This window comes from Coregonus clupeaformis, chromosome 27 (assembly GCF_020615455.1).
Source record: "Coregonus clupeaformis isolate EN_2021a chromosome 27, ASM2061545v1, whole genome shotgun sequence".
In the NCBI taxonomy this organism is placed as follows: Eukaryota; Metazoa; Chordata; class Actinopteri; order Salmoniformes; family Salmonidae; genus Coregonus; species Coregonus clupeaformis.
In genome coordinates, this window is record NC_059218.1 from 13,160,874 (window position 1) to 13,172,963 (window position 12,090).

The 12,090-nt window shown below is 42.3% G+C and overlaps 1 protein-coding gene across 1 annotated transcript in view; it reads left to right on the forward strand.

The window, feature by feature from the left end:
- LOC121541110 (endothelin-converting enzyme 2) overlaps positions 1 to 11,703 on the forward strand; it is a 60,056-nt gene extending 48,353 nt beyond the window's left edge. Inside the window, exons 9-18 of the mRNA XM_041850090.2 lie at positions 3,047 to 3,189; positions 5,378 to 5,492; positions 5,945 to 6,055; positions 6,759 to 6,857; positions 7,184 to 7,261; positions 7,392 to 7,495; positions 8,518 to 8,585; positions 8,723 to 8,913; positions 9,230 to 9,325; positions 10,821 to 11,703. Coding sequence (XP_041706024.2) covers positions 3,047 to 3,189; positions 5,378 to 5,492; positions 5,945 to 6,055; positions 6,759 to 6,857; positions 7,184 to 7,261; positions 7,392 to 7,495; positions 8,518 to 8,585; positions 8,723 to 8,913; positions 9,230 to 9,325; positions 10,821 to 10,997 — 1,182 coding nt within the window. The 3' untranslated portion in view covers positions 10,998 to 11,703. The remainder of the gene's footprint in view (positions 1 to 3,046; positions 3,190 to 5,377; positions 5,493 to 5,944; positions 6,056 to 6,758; positions 6,858 to 7,183; positions 7,262 to 7,391; positions 7,496 to 8,517; positions 8,586 to 8,722; positions 8,914 to 9,229; positions 9,326 to 10,820) is intronic.
- The last annotated feature ends 387 nt before the right edge of the window (positions 11,704 to 12,090 follow it).

A 12,090-nucleotide genomic window follows, 5' to 3' on the forward strand; every position in this document is an offset into this window, starting at 1 on the left:
TGCCTCAACTTGAGACATCTGTGGCATTGTGTTGTGTGACAAAACTGCACATTTTAGAGTGGCCTTTTATTCTCCCCCAGCACAAGGTGCATCTGTGTAATGATCATGCTGTTTTAATCAGCTTCTTGATATGCCACACCTGTCAGGTGGATGGATTATCTTGGCAAAGGAGAAATGCTCATTAACAGGGATGTATTTGTCGCCAAATTTGAGAGAAATTAAGCTTTTTGTTCATATGGGAAATTTCTGGGATCTTTTATTTCAGCTCATGGAACATGGGACCAACACTTTACATGTTGCATTTATATTTGTGTTCAGTATCATTTGATCTCTGAGAAATTAAGCTAACTGATTGCATCCATTTTAATATATAGGATTCATATAATATTCAATAAATATAGTACCTAACATCCGATTTGGACCAAACATGAGGAATCCAAAGGAATGGCCAAAAACCACCCACGGACCTCTCATACCCCACACCAATCCCATCCCAACAACGAGTATATACAGTAGTATCAGTTCTGTGTCTGACAAGTAGTATGGAGCTGCGGCTCGGAGTATTGTTTCTTCATCCTATGTAATGCATTCCCAGTGAATTTGGTGATTATTTTTTCCACATGGGAATTTGTAATTGAAGTTGTTAGGTTTATGTCCCATCCTGCTATTACCAGATTCTGACCACTAGATGGTGCTGTTCCTGCTATTAGGTGAAAAAAGTTTGAAGATTCCCCCGACTCAATGTTAAAGGGATAGTTCACCCAAATTACAAAATCAAATATGTTTCCTTACCCGTGTAACCAATGGTTATGGATGAAGACCGTCATTAAAATAAAATAACCATCATAACCATTATTTTTTAAAAATATACTGACTGAAGACGGAACGGCCGGGCGTCCATGCAGTTGAGTCCGTTTCTGCCATAACATGGACCGTTAACTACGTGATGAAACTTTGTTGCTCCTTTCTGAAACAAGCAAGTTGTTATAGCAAACAAGTCTTCAGTTGTCTTGGCACTGCCCTCTGCAATGCAGCAGCAACACATATAACTAGAATGAATAGAACAGGTTTGGAACCTTTTTATTTTTTATTATTTGTAGAAATATTTATTATTATTATTAGGGTAATTCTTAAATTGTTGCTTTCCTGTCCCCCGCCTTAACCACCAGGAAAAACACTTAAACATTTCAGATAATAATAATAAAAACATTTAAGAGACCATTTGAGTATCGATTGATTTCATTACCTTCTTATTCGTACAGAGCGTAGTATTCAATGGGGCAAACTGATTATTTAAATCTACACTCTGAAAACAAAAGGTTCCTGGAGTATCCTTTAGGGGTTCTTCAAATTGAAAGTTCTGTCCTTGAGCTGTGCTTGTCTACTAATGTTCTGTATTATGTCAAGTTTCGTGTTTTGTGTGGACCCCAGGAAGAGTAGCCGCTGCTTTTGCAACAGCTAATGGGGATCCTAATAAAATACCAAATACCAAAAACTGTGGGGGAACCCATATAAGTTATTTGAAGAACCATTTAAAAGGGGTTCTTCAAAGAACCCCTTTTAATGGATCCTCAAATAACCTTTTGGAGTACATTTTTGAACTACCCCCCTCCCCTATTATTATTATTATTATTATTATTATTATTATTATTATTATTATTATTATTATTATTATTAATTTTTATAATAATATGCATAACAACAATAACACTATTTTAGTTCTCAGTGTTTATTATGATTTTAGTGGCAAAGCAGAATAAAAAAATCCAAAATGAGGTCAACTCCCAGCAGAGCCCCAAGTCCAATGGATATATCCTCTGGCATGTTAATGTGTAGGCCTCTACATTATGGACAAGGTATCTGTATGAAAACCATTATCAAACTTTTTTTCCATTAACATTCACCACAAAAACCAAGGTTTGAATACTGTCGTATGCATGTTTTGTAAATTATCTGTATAATTACTATTTTTTGGATTCACAGACTTCACCCTCCCTAGACCTCTGATGAATATAACAGGAAACCTGTTCGATCACCATGCACTGCAAAATCATTATGGATATGGAGAACATCAATACATTAACATCAACACGCCAGAGGAAATACACATTGGACTTGGGGCTCTGCTGGGAGTTTACCTCATATTTGGATTTTTTTATTCTGCTTTGCCACTAAAATCATAATAAACACTGAGAACTAAAATATTGTGTTATTGTTAAGCATATTACTAATAATAATAGGGAAGGGGGGGGGGTAGTTCAAAAATTAACCCCAAAATGTTCTTCAAAAGGTTCTTTGAGAATACATTAAAAGGGTTTCTTTGAAGAACCCTTTTAAAGGGTTCTTCAAATAACTTATAGGGGTCCCCCCACAGTTTCAATTTGAAGAACCCCTAAAGGATCCTCCAGTAACCTTTTACTTTTTAGTGTAGCTGATGCATTTCCTGCTTTTACTTATGCAGGAAAATTAAAGTTAGGCATGTGATATATAAATGTTTAATAGAATTAATGTCAACCTAAAATATTGTCGTATAGTTTATGCATGTATACAATTTTCGGTATAAATAGCCTCTAAAATAAATGTAAACAGGCCATAAATGTATAGATTGACTGCATTGTTTGACTGGAATATTGGCATATTGGTAGTTAATTAGATAAATTAATGGAATAATGTATCTAAAACTGGCTGGCTTGCTAGCTAACAAACATACAGTGCAGATAATCTTCAAATTCATTGTTTTAAACAATATCCTATCACAGCACTGGCAAACCATGGTTGACCAACTGCCTTACCAAAATGGCTGACCTTTATACCATAAGGTTAATGTCCATTCTCGTATTCTAATTCCTAATTCTATGTGTCTAATGCAATGTGTTGTGCGGATCCAACAATATGCCTCATTAATTGGGTCGATAGACACAATTTTGTGTGTGAAATCATGAAGATATGTGGGACACAGACTCCTTTTGACATGGATTCTGAAAATGTCTGAAAACTGTCCTTTTCACAAGGGTGACCTCTGACCTTTAACCTCTCTCGCCCTCAGCTGCTGGCTCCGGCGGTGGACTGGCTGGACTACCTGTCATCGGTCCTGTCCCCTCTGGACCTGAACGACACGGAGCCCGTGGTGCTCTATGCCAAGGAGTTCCCGCAGCAGGTGTCTGACCTGATCAACAAGACCGATCGCAGGTAAGGACCTGGACGGAACCCCACCTGGTCTTTCTTATCCCCCTACAGCCAAAGGCGCCGTAACGGGTCACGTGGTCATGAAGTACTCCAGGCTCCTCCATAGCTGCAGGAAGTAGGGATGCTGGAGGTGCTGCAGCACCCCCTGATAAGTAAAAATAATTTCATCAAAAACATATCATTATTTAAAAAAAAATTATATTACTCTTGTCTGAACAGACATAAATAACATCTTTCAAAAGTATGTGGATTCGGCTATTTCAGCCACACCCGACTTTCAACGCGGCACTGTCATAGGATGCCACCTTTCCAACAAGTCAGTTCGTCAAATGGAAATACAGAAAGGGTTTGTCGAGATCTGTGTGGAAGAACTTGACTGGCCTGCACAGAGCCCTGACCTCAACCCTATCGAACATCTTTTGGATGAATTGGAACGCTGACTGCGAGCCAGGCCTAATCATCCAACAACAGTGCCCGACCTCACTAATGCTTTTGTGGCTGAATGTAAGCAAGTCCCCGCTGCAATGTTCCAGCATCTAGTGGAAATCCTTCCCAGAAGAGTGCAGGCTGTTATAGCAGCAAAGGGAGGACCAACAGCATATTAATGCCCATAATCTTGGAATGAGATGTTCGACGAGCCATTTAGTGTGTGTGTGTGTGTGTTCCTCATATTGTGCAATCTGTGTCTCCATTGGCCTGTGCTATTGTTTGCATGCAAGACCAGGTCGTTTTTATTGCTCTGTTTGTCACTGTCAGAGTAGCCAGTCATTTGTGTGGTATTAAAAAAGATTATAATGTCTTCTATCATGTTAATGAGGTAGAATTGCTTGAATTGTGTTTATAAAAGGCACATATTTTCCTGACCATGCCAGAAAAAAAATCCCTATGTGTGAAAATAAAAAAAAATGCCTCTGCTCAACTGTACAGTGCATTCGGAAAGTATTCAGACCCCTTCCCTTTTTCCATATTTTGTTATGTTATAGCCTTATTCTAAAATTCTTATACATCTACACACAATACCCCATAAAGACAAAGCAAAAACAGGTTTTTAGACATTTTTCCTAATGTATTAAAAACAAAAATACCTTATTTACATAAGTATTCAGACCCTGTTGACAGTGCATGTCAAAGCAAAAACGAAGTCATGAGATCGAAGGAATTGTCCGTAGAGCTCAGAGACAGAATTGTGTCGAAGCACAGATCTGGGGAAGGGTACCAAAAAATGCAGCATTGAAGGTCCCCAAGAACACAGTGTCCTCCATCATTCTTAAATGGAAGAAGTTTGGAACCACCAAGACTCTTCCTAGAGCTGGCCGCCCAGCCAAACTGAGCAATCGGGGGAGAAGGGCCTTGGTCAGGGAGGTGACCAATAACCAGATGGTCACTCTGACAGAGCTCCAGAGTTCCTCTGTGGAAATGGGAGAACCTTCCAGAAGGACAACAATCTCTGCAGCGCTCCACCAATCAGGCCTTTATGGTAGAGTGGCCAGGTGGAAGCCACTCCTCAGTAAAAGGCACATGACAGCCCTCTTGGAGTTTCCCAAAAGGCACCTAAAGGACTCAAACCATGAGAAACAAGATTCTCTGGTCTGATGAAACCAAGATTGAACTCTTTGGCCTGAATGCCAAGAGTCAAGTCTGGAGGAAACCTGGCACCATCTTTACGCTGAAGCATGGTGGTGGCAGCATCATGCTGTGGGGATGTTTTTGTCATTATGGGGTATTGTGTGTAGATTGATGAGGGAGGGAGGGGAGGGGGGGAGGGGGGGGACAATTTAATCAATTTTAGAATAAGGCTGTAACGTAACAAAGTGGAAAAAGTCAAGGGGTCTGAATACTTTCTGAATGCACTGTACTCTACACAAATAATTTTTCTTCCACTTCGACAGAGTATTTTGTGTAGATTGTTGACCAAAAATGACAAAGCAATTTTAATCCCATTTTGTAACAACATTTTTTAGAAGGTCAAGGGGTGTGAATACTTGACCTGACCATAATGTCATGACAAATGTCATAATGACCTCCTTGCAACCAGTTTTGCCCAGCGGGAAAACAGTCATTGGATTGCCCTAACCAACAGGACGTTGGCTGTCGTTGTTTGTTTGCTTATTCTTGTCACCCACTTGTCCTCCTGTTTCCTCTTCCTCCTCGCCTCTCCCCTTCTATCTCTCCTGTCTCTCCTGTCTCTCAGCCTGCTCAACAACTACATGATCTGGAACCTGGTGCAGAAGGGTGTGTCCAGTCTGGACCAGCGCTTTGAGAACGCCCAGGACAAGCTGCTAGAGAGCCTGTATGGAACCAAGAAGGTGTGTTTTAGGTTCAATCCTAAATGGCACCCTAATCCCTATGAAGTGCACTACCTTTGACTAGGGCCATTAGAGCTCTGGATAAAAGTAGTGCACTAGGGAATAGCGTGTCATTTGGGACGCTGGCATATTCTTACTTATGTCATTGATTAATCCTGCTTTGTGACATACCTGGTTAGGGCCGGTTTCCCGGACACAGATTAAGCCTAGTCCTGGACTAAAGAGCCATTTCAATTGAGATTTCTGTTGAGCATGCTTTTTAGTACTAGACAAGGCTTAATCTGTGTCCGGGAAACCAGGCCTTGCAATTTGTATGTGAGACTGTTTGGGCTCTTAGCAAGCAATGTGTGCTACCTCAACACACTTGCAGTACACAAACTTTTCACAAACAAAACGATAAGAGTAAACAGCTGGTGAGAGACTTGTCTGTCTGTCTCTGTGTGTGTTTTCAGTCCCGCACACCTCGATGGCAGACCTGCATTGATAACACAGATGACACGCTCGGCTTCGCCCTGGGAGCGCTCTTTGTTAAAGCGACGTTTGATAAACACAGCAAAAAGATTGTGAGTTTGATAGGCACACAACTGCATTGATGTCTATTCAAGCCTGTGGTGGGGTTTATTACCACGTGAACGATGCATGACTGCTCCCTAGTGGTTACCATGTGTAATAAAAGGTCATGTGGTCTCACTGTAAACAAAGCCATCATAAAATAACCCTATTTGCTAACACTTTATTATAATTTTCACGAGTAAGCTATTTTAAATTATTATCAATGTTTATGAATGCCTATAGATGCTTTGTACAATGTTATAAATGCTTATGAATTGTAACACTAATAATGCTGATCGCTTATGCTAATTTCTTACAAATGTTTACAATTAATGAAATACTAATTTAGTTATAGTTCCCTGTCCTGTAGAGGGGCGGGAGAAACAGAGGGATAAAGGAGAGAAAAACTGGAATATTAAATGGAGAGATTGTTATTGGGTAGAGAAAAGAGGGGCAAATAGAAGAGGGAGACATGGAAGCAGAGATGCACAGTGGGAGGACTGGCAAGGGGGTTAGACTGTCACACATAATTGTTCATATTTTAGTGGTTACAAGTTTCTGTCATCCTTTCCTTATGTTTTTGAATTTGATGGATGGGCTGGTTCGGATTGCCGTGGGTATTTCGTTACATGTCAGAGTGTAATTGTAGAAGAAGTATCTATTCCATCTTTCTTCCTTCTTACATTTCATTTATGTCTCTCACCCCACTATCAGGCAGAGGGGATGATCAATGAGATCCGTACTGCGTTCAAAGACGCTCTGGATAACATCAAGTGGATGGACAAACAGACGCGGAAGGCAGCCAAAGACAAGGTCATAGATGTCACCTACTGGATAGGCTATATATGGGTGCCAGAGGGTATAATAATAATATAATATGCCATTTAGCAGACGCTTTTATCCAAAGCGACTTACGGTATCGTGTGTGTGTGTGTGTCTGCGTTCCTGCGAGTGTGTAAGAGGACAGGGAGGGAGGGAGGGAGGGAGGGAGTATTATTGGGTTCCAGGTTACAATACAGTGGTTTGAATAGATTGAGAGAGCCCTCTTTGTCTAGATCTCCAAATAATGGAACTAGGAGGTTTTCCGGCCCCATTCCTCCATCTTGCCCTCTTATCCACTTTGTCCCCCTGATCTTTAGGCGGACACCATCTACAACATGATTGGATTCCCTGACTTCATCCTGGACCCTAAAGAACTGGATGATGTTTATGACGGGGTGAGTGGGTGCCTTTTGTTCAGTTGTCATGATTGAACCCTTGTCATTTCAAATGACAAGGGCACTGTAGATCAGTGAGTCATTCTTTCTCTGTCTGTCTTTCTGTTTGTCTATCCGTCTCTGTCCACAGTATGATGTCTCAGAAGACAACTTTTTCCAGAACACACTCAACTTCTACAACTTCTCCGCCAGGGTGATGGCCGATCATCTCCGCAAGCCACCCAACAGGGACCAGTGAGTCTTCATCAGCTACACACATCATTACTATACCTCAGTGCATATTTGAACTGTATATTAACTTGCTTCTTCATCTTAACCAGGGTTGGGTAGGTTACTTTCTAAATGTAATAAGTTAGTTACTAGTTACCTGTCCAATTGTAATCAGTATCGTAACTTTGATTACTTTGTTACTTTTGGATGACTTTCCCTTAAGATTCATTAGAAGAAGACACACAGGATCCATCAAACGCATTTGGTGTGTCATTATAGTGGTCAGACTTAAACTTGCGCCTTTTTCAATACTGAATTGTATGTCAGTAGCTAGGTTTACATCCAATTAGCAACAGATTTTAATGTGAATATTCTAAAATCTGCATAAGAACAATATGCGCATTTTCCCACCAGAGATGGTTTGTTGCAGATTGATTTGTTGCAGATAAAAGTCTGTGCGAGATGACGTAGTGCACAGAAAATTACTTTTGCGGTTAAATTCCCATATACAGAATAAAAAAAGACAAGTTAAATGGGTTTCCATCGCATTTGTAACACTACTGATTGGTTTTCTAACAAACATTTGTGCGTTATATAGCGAGTGTGCACACTCTGGGATTGGCACGTGCAGCACGTATAGCCTACATGATGAGATCATTGTTATTATTATTATTATGGACAAAAGAGGGAGATTTATTTGTATTTGTCAAACAGCAGCCAAGCATAGATTATCATGTCACAAGAATAAAACCTTTGATATTTATTGGAAAGGAGCATCAAGCTCATCACCTTGATACCCATCTCTTGATACTCTCACGAGCCTCAACTGGTTTGCTCTCTTACACACGTTTCCGCCACCTCCCCATAGATGGAGTATGACCCCTCCCACAGTCAACGCCTACTACATGCCCACCAATAATGGCATTGTCTTCCCAGCTGGAATCCTTCAGGCACCCTTTTACGCAAAGGATCACCCCAAGTGAGTGTGTGCATATGAGTGTGTGCGCGTGTGCTCGCATTTCTGACCCCATGTGAATTCTCTGCAGAGCCCTGAACTTCGGGGGGATCGGAGTGGTGATGGGACACGAACTCACGCATGCCTTTGGTGCCCAGGGTTAGTGTCCACCTTTAACTTACACTCCACGTAACTCATGAACACATCCTCACAAAACACCCACAGACCAACACACATCGGCATGTATACATATACTGTACATGATATATATATATATATTTATATTCCTTTATCAGGCAGGGAATACGACAAAGATGGGAACCTTCGGCCATGGTGGCAAAATTCCTCTGTGAACGCATTTAAGAATCACACGGAATGCATGGTGGAGCAGTACAATGGGTATACCATCAATGGGGAGCACATAAATGGCAAGCAGACGCTGGAAGAGAACATTGCTGACAACGGAGGCCTAAAGGCAGCCTATAATGTGAGTGGGTCTCCCTCCTTGTTAACGCATTACATTTAGTTGCTCACGTACATGTCTGTGTAGTAACTCCGTAATCACTGTAGTAAAGTTCGGTCATATTGTAACAGTAATGGGTTTGAGCGTTATTGCCCAAGTCCATTGCTATGTAATTCTAAAGCAATTACATAGTTACTGCTATGTAACATGTTACTAAGATGTTACTACACAGGACTCTTATTATACTATACTATTACTATAGTATTACTATACTTCACCTCAGGGCCAGCAGAGTGGTAGTTAATGTTTCTATAGTAATGGGGTTTTCTGTTGTGTTCAGGCGTACCAGGCATGGGTGCAGGAGAATGGTGAGGAGAAGAGGCTGCCGGCGGTCAACCTGACCAATGACCAACTGTTCTTTGTGGGATTCGCCCAAGTGGGTGATGGGAGTGTCGACAGAATGCATTACACACATCCTGATAGAGTTCACGTCAAATACACTACATGACCAAAAGTATGTGGACACCTGCTCGTCGAACATCTCATTCCAAAATCATGGGCATTAATATGGAGTTGGTCCCCCCTTCGCTTGTATAACAGCCTCCACTCTTCTGGGAAGGCTTTCCACTAGATGTTGGAACATTGCTGCGGGGACTTGCTTCCATTCAGCCACAAGAGCATTAGTGAGGTCGCACTGATGTTGGGCGATTAGCTTTGGCTCGCAGTAGGCATTCCAATTCATCGCAAAGGTGTTCGAAGGGGTTGAGGTCAGGGCTCTGTGCGGGCCAGTCAAGTTCTTCCACACTGATCTCGACACACCATTTCTGTATGGACCTCACTTTGTGCACGGGGGCATTGTCATGCTGAAACAGGATAGGGCCTTCCCCAAACTGTTCCCACAAAGTTGGAAGCACAGAATCGTCTAGAATGTCATTGTATGCTGTAGCATTAAGATTTTCCTTCACTGGAACTAAGGGGCCTAGCATGAACAATGAAAAACTGCCCCAGACCATTATTCATCCTCACCAAACTTTACAGTTGGCACTATGCATTCGGGCATGTAGAGTTCTCCTGGCATCCGCCAAACCCAGATTCGTCCGACGGACTGCCAGATGTTGAAGTGTGATTAATCACTCCAGAGAACGTGTTTCCACTGCTCCAGGGTCCAATGGCAGAGAGCTTTACAGCACTCCAGCCGACGCTTGGCATTGCGCATGGTGATCTTAGGCTTGTGTGTAGCTGCTCGGCCATGGAAACCCATTTCATGAAGCTCCCGACGAACAGTTATTGTGCTGACGTTGCTTCCAGGAAATCTGTAGTGAAGACAGATGATTTTTACGCTCTTCAGCACTCGGCGGTCCCATTCTGTGAGCTTGTGTGGCCTACCACTTTGCGGCTGAGCCGTTGTTGCTAGACGTTTCCACTTCACAATAACAGCACTTACAGTTGACCTGGGCAGCTCTAGCAGGGCAGAAATTTGATGAACTGACTTGTTGGAAAGGTGGCATCCTATGATGGTGCCACATTGAAAGTCACTGAGCTCTTCAGTAAGGCCATTATACTGCCAATGTTTGTCTGTGGAGATTGCATGGCTGTGTGCTCAATTGTACACACCTGTCAGTAACGGGAACAGTGTCCACAATTTGAAACAGTGTCCACATACTTTTGTATATATAGTGTACTGACGAGGAGTTTGCCTGACCATGTCATAGGTTGTAAAAGTTTTTCCTAGTCTCAGGATGAATTCCTGGCCCTACATCATGAAATAAGGAGGGGTGAATGTTTTTTTGGGGTTGGTAGTAAGAGTGGACTATTACAACTACTGTTTGAGAGGAGAAGTAGCAACCAAACTGAGTACAAATGAATGAATTATACAGAGAGAAGAACACTAGCTATTGTCTGGCTTATCGGGGGACCCTCTCTTCTCTCAGGTGTGGTGTTCCGTGCGAACCCCGGAGAGTGCCCACAAGGGATTCATGACAGACCCCCACAGCCCCTCAAAGTACCGTGTCATCGGCACCCTCTCCAACTCGCCAGCCTTTGCAGAGCACTTCCAGTGCCCCACTGGCTCCCCGATGAACCCTGGTCACCGCTGCACGGTGTGGTAGAGCCTAGGCAGAACCACAGGGAGGCGCTGTCTGTGGAGGCTGCATGGAGAACCAAGAGGAGGAGGAGGAGGAGGAAGAGAAGAGCTGATCTCTGCATTGGACCTCTAACTGACCATCGGACGTTTTTTGTTTTTGTTTTTTTCTTTGTACATAATGATGGACTACTAGTGGTTTGTGAATAGAGCAGGACAGACTCCAGGTTAGAGAGAAAAGTTGTCGTCTGCTGATGTATGTGTAATTCCAGTGTTAGGGGATGGTATTTTTCCTATTTTTCCACGCTGCAGTCTCACACACCGGTGGGGCACAAAGACACGTTTTATTTACTGTTTGCTGGACATGGTAGGGGGCTGGGGAGGAGGAGCCACTAGGGGATGTCTGTCCACAACCCTTTCTCTATGCTTCCGTGTCATCACTGTCCTCGCTGTGTGTCCTGTTTACAATTGAAACCGGAGCCGTCTTTTGACTGAGGGATGTCACTGAAACCACTGTAAGTGCTCAGCTCGCAGGAACCTCGCAGGAAGTGCAGAAACTTCACTCTGACATCCCATGATGGAGGTTCAGCTGCCTCTGTGACCTCATAGGAAATGCCTAAACGTCAATGCTTCATCTCAAATGACATTCATATTCCCTATATAGTATACACAAATGTACAATTAGGGCCGGGATGATACCAGTATCGCGATACTCGTTAGTATCGTGGCAAGGAAACAAAACACAAAGCAGATTTAACTTATTTAGGAAAACAGCCCTGATGTTGGAAACAAACATTATGTTATCCAGAGTGAAATGTATTTATTTTCCAAGCTATAGCACACAATATTTTACATACAGATTGCTTCGTGTTTTCATTTTTGCCAGTATCGTCCCGGCACCCTATGCACTATATGTGTGGCTCTGGTAAATAGTAGTGCCCTATATGGGTTGTCATAGGGTATCATTTTTAAATAGGGTGTAATCTGGGATGGAGCCAGATAGACTCACTTTTCTTTTTCTGTTGCTTCACAGTGACATCACAATGACTCCCCCAGCAGTGGCGGGGGATCTTAATACTTTAAAATGGCCTCCCCTCCTATTTACCATGTTCTACTGCTGG